The sequence below is a fragment of the Camelus dromedarius genome, chromosome 11 (assembly GCF_036321535.1).
Source record: "Camelus dromedarius isolate mCamDro1 chromosome 11, mCamDro1.pat, whole genome shotgun sequence".
In the NCBI taxonomy this organism is placed as follows: Eukaryota; Metazoa; Chordata; class Mammalia; order Artiodactyla; family Camelidae; genus Camelus; species Camelus dromedarius.
This window is the reverse complement of record NC_087446.1, coordinates 45,863,755-45,874,012: the sequence shown is the minus strand read 5'-3', so window position 1 is coordinate 45,874,012 and position 10,258 is coordinate 45,863,755. Positions and strand designations below refer to the sequence as shown.

General features: G+C 39.9%; 1 protein-coding gene and 1 long non-coding RNA gene across 10 annotated transcripts in view; one reads left to right on the top strand and one right to left on the bottom strand.

The window, feature by feature from the left end:
* Positions 1-1,822: 1,822 nt before the first annotated feature.
* On the bottom strand, positions 1,823-3,528 carry LOC135322539 (uncharacterized). Of its 2 annotated transcripts, none has more exons than XR_010383210.1 (2): positions 3,391-3,528; positions 1,823-3,064 (listed from the first exon to the last, which is right to left on the bottom strand). It is a non-coding gene; the product is annotated as an uncharacterized LOC135322539 (long non-coding RNA). The 2 variants fall into 2 exon arrangements; XR_010383211.1 differs by lacking the exon at positions 3,391-3,528 and adding an exon at positions 3,167-3,308.
* Positions 3,529-3,597: 69 nt separating this feature from the next.
* CPNE8 (copine 8) overlaps positions 3,598-10,258 on the top strand; it is a 194,523-nt gene continuing 187,862 nt past the window's right edge. For 3 of the 8 annotated variants that reach the window (XR_010383209.1, XM_064491749.1, XM_064491753.1), the window contains exon 1: positions 3,604-3,908. Coding sequence is in view for 7 of the 8 variants with exons in the window: in XM_064491749.1 (XP_064347819.1) it covers positions 3,811-3,908 (98 nt within the window). In the remaining variant the exon portion in view is untranslated. Of the gene's footprint in view, positions 3,909-10,258 lie in introns of all 8 variants that reach the window. The other 5 variants (XM_064491748.1, XM_064491754.1, XM_064491751.1 and 2 more) reach the window with 5 other exon arrangements.

Below are 10,258 nucleotides of genomic sequence, written 5' to 3'. Positions count from 1 at the left end.
CCTTGGTCTGTGGCAGTGTAATTCCAATCTCTGTCTCTATCTTCACATGGCTTTCTTCCCTGCCTGCATGTGTCTCCAAATTTCATTTTCCTTTGAGGACATCAGTCCACTGCTGATAGACATTAAAGAAGACCTAAATACATGGAAAGATATATAATGTTCATGTAGCAGAAGACTAATTTTGGTAAGATGTCAACCCTTTTCTAATTGGTCTATAGAATCAATGCAATCACAATCCAAATCTCAGTAAGATTTTTTTTGTAGATATTGTCCAGCTGATGTCTAAAATTTTTATGGAAATGTGAAGAATTAAAAACGAGAAAACAATTTTTAAAATTTCAAAGTTGGAGAAGTTACATTATCTGATTTCAAGAGTTATTACAAAGCTGTAGGTATCAAGACTCTGTGGTATTGGTTTAAAGAAAAACAAAAAGGCCAGTGGAGTTGGATAGAATCCAAACATGAATATATATTCATTATATCCATAATGAATGGTGAATTCATTTTTAACAAAAGTGCAAAGATAAAGTCAATGGAGAACTTTTTTAACAAATGATGCTAGAAAAACTTGATATAATGTGCAAAAAGATAACTTTGATTAAAAAATAAAACTCAAAATCAATCCTAAATGTAAAACCTGAAACTATAAAACTTCTAGAAGAAAACATAGGAGATGATTTTTGTGACCTCGGATTAGGCAAGATTTCTTTGATTCAACACCAACATTGTGATCATTAAATAGATAAAGCTGAATAACTGGATTCATCAAAATTAGAAACTTTTTCTCCTCAATAGACAGTTAAAATGAAAACACAAGAAATTACTTTGTAAATTGTATATGATAAAGAACTTGTATACAGAATATATGAAGAACTCTCAAAACTCAGGAATAATAAAGTAACAACCCAATAAAAATGAGCAAAATATCTGAACAGATACTTCACCAAAGAAAGATATACAGATAACAAATAAGCACATGAAAATATTCTCAGTGTAATTGGTCATTAACCCATAATGATACCCACAATGACATTATTAGTCATTAACCCACCCCTATACTACACCTATTAGACTGGCTAAAATTTAAGAGGCGAACAATAACAAGCATTAGTAGAAGGTGAAGCAACTGGAAGTCATATCATGCTGTGGAAGTGGAAAAGAGTAAAACTATTTTGGAAAACAAATCTTATAGTTTCTTAAAAAGTTAAACATTCACATTTCATATGACCTAGCGATTTTGCTCCTAGGTACTTACCTAAAGGTAATGAAAGCATATGCCCACATAAAGACTTATATATGAATGTCCGTAGCAGATTTTTTTTTCTCATTTTATTCTCTTCTTTTAATTGTGTGTATATGTATATGTATGTGTATATATACACACACACGTATGTGTGTATGTGTGTGTATGTGTGTATATATATATATACATATATATATAAAACCTGCATGGTTAAACAAAGTTTTTAATGCAAACCAAAAAAGCATCACTTCTAGTTATAATAGAATTTTCAATAATGCATAAAAACATACAGAAGAAAATGAAAATCACCTGTTTTCCCACCACCCAGAGATAACATTAGAATTAGAATGTATTTCCTTCCAGTAATTTTTTTCTATGCACATAGCTGTGGTTTCTGGGTGTCTATCTTTCTAATGTTTTTTCTTTTATTCTTAAACATAGCAGCTTTATTTGTAATCGCCCAAACCTGGAAACAACTTAAATGTCCACCACTGTGTAAATGGATATATCATTTGTGGCATATCTATAAAAGGAATACTAATCAGGGATGAAAAGAATTGATTCACTCACCAACATGGATGAATCTCAAAAGAATTTTGCTCAGTGGAAAAAACACACAAAAATAGTACATGAATGATTCCATACAACATACACACACACACATGTATATTTATAGAAAATGTAAACTTATCTACAGTTGGTATAAAGATCAGTGGTTGTCTGGAGGGTTGTTTCTGGTGGTGAAAGGAGGGGCTATAAAAGACATGAGAAAACGTTCAGGGTGATGGAATGGGTCATTACTTTGTGGGGATGGCTCCCCCCACATATATGCATCAAAATTTATCAAATGATTAAATATGTGCAGTTACTTATATACCAATTATAGCTCAATAAAGTGAAAAAATTAAGACCACTTTTACTGGTGCTATGGGTGGAGTATTATTTTAAAGTTCTCAACTTTTATTTCTTCAGTAGTTTTCTGTAAGAACATGGTTGGCTTAAAAAATATACTTGGGTCTCTTCCTCCAAAACTAATTTTGGGCAGCATAATAGAAATGTCTGGACATTTCCAAATAATAATAAACTACAGTTTAATCTTTGATAGGAAAAGGAAAAGCGAAACAGAGAACCTCTGGACTTAAGGGGTGACAAGTGGTGGGCGGGGAGATAAGAAAGGAAACCAAGAATGGAACACAGGAAGGAAATCTGGCAGCGGGAAGCCTCAATCGTCGTCAGCTGTAACTGATTTTCTAGGCAGGTGGCTCCAAGTATATTGTTACTGTTACAACGTAGGGCAGGCTCTCAGTCACCAAAACGGTTTCTCCCTGAGTTAATCTTGCGAGGTGGCAACTCAGTGCTTGGCGCGTTAAAGGAGGGTGAATACTCAACACTCTGCTCCCAGCACCCCAACTCCTGCTTTGCGATGCTCCGCAGCCGGTTCTCTGTCTCCCCCTGGCGGCGAGCGCCCGGGGACCCGCAGGCGCTCGGGTGAGGCAGGAGGGAAGGTGCTGGTAATAAAGCTGGCGCAGAGGAGAGTGGCGAGTTACCTCCCATGGCTTGCGCAGCTTCTGCATCCTGATACATGTCTAGCTGCCCCAGAATCCGGTTTCCCAAACGTGGCGCTCACTCCGGCTCCGTTCTGCCTTTGTCCGTCCAGGTTCATTCAGGTTTTTGCCCGGTGGGAGTCGAAGTGAGGAAGCTGCGTTATACGGTTGTAACTTCCAGATTTTAAAGCGTACTTTCCATGCAATTGGAAACGAGGGGGCGCAGAAGAGCCCCGACGATAGGATTGTCACCACGAGACCCCCATGTTCCGAAGAACTGCGGGAAGAGGGAAACCAGATGGCTCCCTTAAATACCAAATAATATTTTCCCTTCACTCTAAGCCCACCCTGCTCTCGCCTTTACTTTACCACTGCTTACAAAAGATTGGAGATCGTCTTCAAGTCCGTCCCCAACCCTTAAGTGGCCGAGGGTGGACAGTCCAGAAGCGACGACCCGGCTCGTCTGCCTGAGGGCATAGTGGGAGGGAGCTCCGTGGACTCTGAGGGTGAGGTGAGGATCGGCGCGGGATGGGAAGGGCTGGACTTACGAGGCGGGACTTAGGAAAAGGTGTGGGTGTGTAGAGGCGGAGAGAAAACACAAACCTCTCGTAAAGCCGGCCAGGGCTTGCTCTCCTAGACGGCTGGGGTCTGGGTCTGATGCTGCCCGCCCCGCCAGCCTGCCCGCTGGCTCCGCGGAGCCTGACGCCCAGAGCCAGGAAAGGATCACGGAGTGTCCCCAGCTGGGGCGGCTGTCTTCAAGGAGGGGGCAGGGAAGCCGGGAGCCCCACGCACCACTTCTCCGGCAGCTTCAGCTTCAGCGCGCCTGGCTCGCCGTTCCCTCGCTGCTCTGCGGGGAGGGCCGCCTCTCCTCTCCCTCCCCCTTCCCGTTGGCTGCCTCCGCCTCCTTCGTCTGCCTCCACCCTCAAACCCTAACCCCGTCTTTCGGGGGCTGGGCTCGGAGCCCTCAGTCTGCCGGAGCTCTGGATTTGGGCGCCTAACAAGTCCAGGACGCCTACCCCCAGGATGGACAGCCGCTACACCAGCACTGCGGGCCTCGGGGATTTAAACCAGCTGAGTGCGGCCATCCCAGCCACCCGGGTGGAGGTGTCCGTGTCCTGCAGGTGAGGACGCAGCCCTTCCCCTCCCTCTTCCTGCCTCCCCATCTCCTCGGTTGGTGGCGCTTGGCAAGACGCTCGCTCGGGGGTACCCCTAGGCTTTGCGCGGGTGAGAAGTTGCACGATGAGTAGGAAACAGCCCAGCTGTGTCTCGAGTCACCCCCAGGTCGAATAACAGAGCGGAGAGCGGGAACTGGAAGCGAGTGGTGGGTGGGCTACGGGACTGAGACTATTTTTTTCTGGGGAATACTGTAAAAGTTGGCTGGGCTGTGTGACTCAGCGGCGGGAACCCCGGCCGCCGCCCACTTTACAAGCCCTTTTTCACGTCCCAAACCCGAGCTGTACGGTTGGGTGATGACGGGAATCGAAGGGGACAGCGTTGCCAAAAGCGCTCGTGATCGCTGCGCGCAGTGGCCCAGGACTCGCTCTGCTAGGCGTGTGCAAACCTGCGGTCTGCACCTCTGGCTCCAAACAGGGCAGCTTCCTCCCCACCCACTTCCTGGAGCTGTCCGGCTTGCTTCCCCCACCTCCTCCTCCGGGCTTTTTGCCTTTGGCCTGGTAGGTGGAGTTTACGGCTGCAGCTTTACCTAAAATCTGGGAAGTCAGGAATTTCCGCCTGCAAGTGGATACACTGAGCGCCTATAACAACCGACACTCTCTGCTCAGGGACTATGCATTTCAAACTCCTTTGCCTGCCGTTCTTTGGGTCAGTTACCCTTTAAATCGGCATAATTGCTATCGCACAAGATTTTTGAGAAGATGGGTGGACAAAATTGAAAAGGGCAACAGAAGAGAGAGTGAACTCGCGAATTTTAATATTAACTCGAGCCCATCCCGTTGTTTGCATACTTTGATCTTTCTCAGTGGAAATTTCTTACCTCTCCACATTTCACTTGTTTTTAATGGTCTTAGATACTCCGCTTCCTTTTCTTAGCAAAACTTGCCTTGAAGGAATCTAATAAACGTGGGTAGTCTTCGATGTAAATAAGCCCGAAGCTTAAAATGCTATCAACCCGAGGGTATTTAATTTTTCATTGTCACAAGACAAAGCCTAAAAGCCGAGGGAATGATTTTTTTTTTGTTTGGTGGAAATTCAAGGATTTCACCCCCCTCCCCGCCCCGCAAAGAGGTCTTAGGGGATAGACTTTAACTCTGAAACTATATCCCATGATTGCTTCCTCTTAAGGTTGACCGCAGACTGTAAGATCATTCATGCTGATAGTGATAGCTAACATTAAGCTAACATTATTTTGGTTGCTGCTTTGCGTGTTGCCTGAGATTTCTTTCTGTCAATTGAACAAGTGAAGTTGTATGGAAAATTCCTTTTAGACATTCATTTCTAGGCCTTTTCCTTTTCTCTGAAGTTGGCTTTGGATGCTAGAGGGATATATATATATTCAGATAATGCATAGCTCGAAGCCCTACATTCACAGCATTTTCTAGAGTTCTTATCCTCTGCTAAACATCCTGCAAGTCTGAATGGCATGTGGCCTGTAGGTGGAATAAATATAAATGTAAATTAAATCTCAGTTTCTCATAAGCTGTTTAGGGATGATGGGGAAATTATACCTTAACTGGTCTTTCTGCCAGTAGGGTCCACATTTAACCACTCTTTTTTTCCCTCCTTGATTCTCTTTGCTGTGGGCCTGCTGAGAGTCCTGAAGTCAGTTGGCTTTGAGCCGGTTAGTTGGTTTCAGCTTGCTACCTCAGAACCTGGAGATCCGCTTTTTCTAGCCTTGTTAAATACCATTGATTTGGTATCTTGTTTTTAACGTTCAATTTTTCAAATTAAAAAAAAAAAGTTCTGAAAGAGAACCCAAGTACTTACAGTACTATATTGTTGATAATTGAATCTTGTAATGATAGATGTTGGTGCTTTTGGGCTTTGGCGTAAGAGACCTGGTTATAGATTCTGACTTTGTGACTTACTTATATTGTTACCTTGGAGCAAATCTTTACTTAATCTAAGTTTTCCGATATCTAAAATGAAGATAATTATGATATTTATCTTATATAGGGTGTTATCAGAGTTGAATAAGATCTGAAAAGTGCTAACACAATGTATGACACAAATGGTGTTAGAAGTGTTACCTATTATGATATTGGAAATGTATTTATTGAATAAATGTATTATGTATGATTCAGCTGTGGAATTCTGTAAATAGTCCTTCTCTTCTGAACTTCAGTAAATTGGTAATTGGTTAAAGAAGCCAGGGATAGAGGCAGCCTCGGAATACCTGTTCCCTTTTTCCTCCTTCTCTGGTTGTATAAAGAGCATATTTTCTAGGTTGTTTGTGGAGATTTCACTGAGCAACAAGGCACGGTTGTAGGCTCCTTGGTCTTACTATGGGCAAGCTGAGCAAGGAATTGCCTTGCTTTTGTGTGTGTGTGTGGGGGGGGTAGTTAGGTTTATTTATTTATTTTTAGAGGAGGTACTGGAAATTGAACCCAGGACCTTGTGTATGCTAAGCCTGTGCTCTACCACTTGAGCTACACCCTCCTCCCTACCTTGCTTCTTTATTTGGAAGACCCCTGATAATTTGCTGATAATCTCCTTTCCTTGTGCCCCATCGAAGACTTTTTAAAAGCCTTATGACATTTTCATCTTCATTTTGAGGGAGGTGAGAAAATCAGCAATTAAAGCTTGATGCTAAATGTAATTCATGGAAATTGTTCAGCTTATTCAAAGAAGGAAGTGTTTGAGCACCTTTATATGTTTAGCACCATGCTATACTCCATGAGAAATGCAAGAGTTGTCTGAAGATGTAAAATCTGGTTAGGAGATAAATATAATATATAACATGTGATAATATATAACATGTGATAATGTAGGACTTAATCCAAAGATGAGTTTCATGCATAAGAAGGGAAGAGATCAGTGTGAAACAGAATACTTGGAATATACTACAAAGAGGAGATGGAGCTTGAGGGGAGACAAGACAGATTACGATAGTTTGTATTAGAGAAAGGCCAGTATACATGGAGTTTTTGTAGGGCTACAAACTTGGTGTGTTAGAGTGACAAGTACACTTTTCTGGCTATATTTATGTAGAGACAGGCTCCTACTCTTTGATTTACTTTCTACTCATTATTTAGCTCTTGTGATGTTCTTATTATATTAATTAACAGATTTTGAAGTTATTGGGTTACCTAATTAAAACGTCTTCCATTGAAATGATACAGCTTAGAAGAAAAATGCATTTATAGCATTCCCATTTTATGTTGAAAACAGATTAATATAGAATGAGGTAAAACCAATGGGAAAAATAATATACAGTAATCATCCATTTTCCCCGGTTGGTTGCATTGTTTCTCACACACTGTTTTGAGGGTTTTTGTCATTTTCTCTGATTGAGAAATCAGCTTATCAAGTATAAAAGCAGGGAGAGCATTATATATTCCTAGACTTTGTAGGTTAGCTATCACAGATGAGTCTTTTCAAAGCAATAATCTTATAATGGTTTTACAACTAATTTTAAAATCTAACCTAAATGTCCATCGACAGATGACTGGACAAAGAAGTTGTGGTATATTTATACAGGGGAATATTACTCGGCCATTTGCAGCAACATGGATGGCACTGGGGAATGTCATTCTTAGTGAAGTAAGCCAGAAAGAGAAAGACAAATACTATATGATATCACTCATATGTGGAATCTAAAAAATCTAAAAAAAAGACAAATATATAAAATAGATAAATAAGTTTATACTGTATAGCACAGGGAACTATATTCAGTATCTTGTAATAGCTTATGGTGAAAAAGAATATGAAAATGAATATATGAGTATTCATGTATGACTGAAGCATTGTGCTGTACACCAGAAACTGATACAACATTTCTACCTCAATAAAAAAAAAAAACTATTGTGAAAGGAAGAATATGAAGTAGAGAAGTATTGAGTGCCTACTTTGTGCTAGGAATTCTTTTTTTTTTTTTTGTATTGTAAACCATTTATTAATTACTTTAGTATTATCACTGCTTCCCACATTAGAGAGAATTATTAGAAATCAGTACATTTATACAACACTTTATAGCGTCTAAACTACTTCCAGGTAGTATCTAATTTTTTTTTAATTGAAGTATAGTCAGTTACAGTGTGTAAGTCTCTGGTGTCCAGCACAACGTCCCAGTCATAGACTGTTGGTGGGAATGTAGTTTGGTGCAGCCATTATGGAAAACAGTATTGAGATGCCTCCAAAAACTAAAAATAGACTTACCTTATGATCCAACAATCCCACTCTTGTGCTGGGAATTCTAAAACACACTTCCTGGCCTGGCCATAACTCTCTGGCTTAATTCCCTACCGCTCCCTCACCTGAACTCTGTGACTGAACGTAGCAACACGTATATGCTTACTAGATGCCAACATTGGTGCCAGATAAATGCAGCTACAGAACACTAATGAGAGGGGCAGCCCCAGAGCAGGTGCTGCAGTCCTCTTAGGCCAGACTCCCTTTGCCTGTGTGGCTGTGCACATGCTGCTCTCTCTGCCCTTTATGTCCCTTCCTCCTTCCCCTGCCCTTGATTAGCCTGTGCTCCTTCTTCAAGCTCAAATCAAACATCATCTTCTCTCAAGTTGGATTTTGCTGTATTCTCAAAGCAGCTGGTAGAAACTAGTATCATAGTTATAATTCTTGTTCTATGTATTCTCCTTAAGGACAAGTTTTGTCCCTGTCATGTCCAGGCCTTTGAGCTTGGCATGGAATATGTAATCAATAAATGCTGGTTGCTGTCATTCTCTGAATGAATCATTGGGCACTGGGAGAGGGGTTTGCCCATTAAAATACAGATTCCTAGGCCCCACACCAGATCTATTGAATGAGAGTCTCTGAGACAGAGGCCCAGGAACCTGCACTTTGAACAAGTTTACCATGTGCTGTTTATATACACTAAAATTAAAAAAAAAAGTATGGGTGGAATGAACAAATCTATAAATAAATCCATTCTGAACCCATCATCATGGGTAGTAGACATAAGTTTCTCTCCGCTTTGGACAGTGCCTTTAGTAACCCTTTCTCAACTTGTACCATCCCCCCCTCCAGCATGCTGGCTCTGCTGACACCGGCTGGCTTCTGACACACCTCATATTACACAAGGCTTATGAATTGTCTTGGAAATTTTGTGCCAGGTTTTATTCATTTATTTATTTATTTATTTTACCATTTACCTATACACTAAATTTTTTTTTAATTTTAATTTAAAAAAATTTTTATTATGTTTTTATTGAGGTATAGTCAGTTTACAATGTTGTGTCAATTTCTGGTGTACAGAAAAAATTTTAATCTACTAATTTGACGAGTAAATGCCTCAGTAAGGTGTTATGAAGATACTTTTCAGTGGCACGCTGGAGCTGGCTTACATGGGATTGGGGTGGGAATTTGTGTGCCAGTGGTTAAATAAAGTGATTATTAAAAACTAAGTGATAGACACTAAGGTGACTGATTTCTCAAATATGTGTAAGCACATTTGACTGCCCTTTATAATTGGATTACTGCATTCTGTTCATTCTTTGTAGCTGGCTTTATGCCTTTGATAACTATGTAAGTTTAAAAAACTAAAGCTCTAATATATTCTTAGAAACAATAATCAGTACATATATGTAAATGAAAAAATGTGCAGTATACTGTATATATGTATTTACATGCAATATAATGTGTATGTGCAAAAAAAGTCTTTTTCATATATGTATCTGGCACATAGAAGTCACCTGGCAAATGTTAATTTCCTTCCTTACTTTGTATTATATGTTCAGCTCCTGGTAAAGGAAACGTAGTTGTGTCTCATTTTACACTATAGACATGACCCTTAAACATATAAGTTGAAATTTTATGAACTGAGTATCTCAACTGGGTTATTAGGATCTGATTTAATGGTATTTGTTAACAAGTTATAACCTTATCATTTCTACATTGTGTAAATCTGACTTGTTTTAAGTAAGAAAAAAATAAGTTATATAAACTGAAAATCAAATAAATTATATTCAAAATGAAGTTAAGACATACTCAAAAGTTATTACTTCCTAATTATTTTAGGAACTGCATTTTACTATTATTTGGACTCTTTACTATCATCTGTACTTTATTTTTTTAATCTGTGTGGTGATAAAATATTGTGCAGTCATGTGCTCATCTCATCTCATCTCAGTACCTGTTCAGTGACATCACATTGGTAGCTTGAAATTGGCCTTGGTCAGAATATTTATACCACAGGAAGCGGCAAACACTGCAGATCAGGGTTTGATTTATTGTTTTGTTGTTGTCCACATTTAAGACAACTACAGAATTTACAATAAAAGTATTATATATTTATCATTTAGAAATTGTGTGCTCAGCACCACAAGTTTTCTATCAGTAA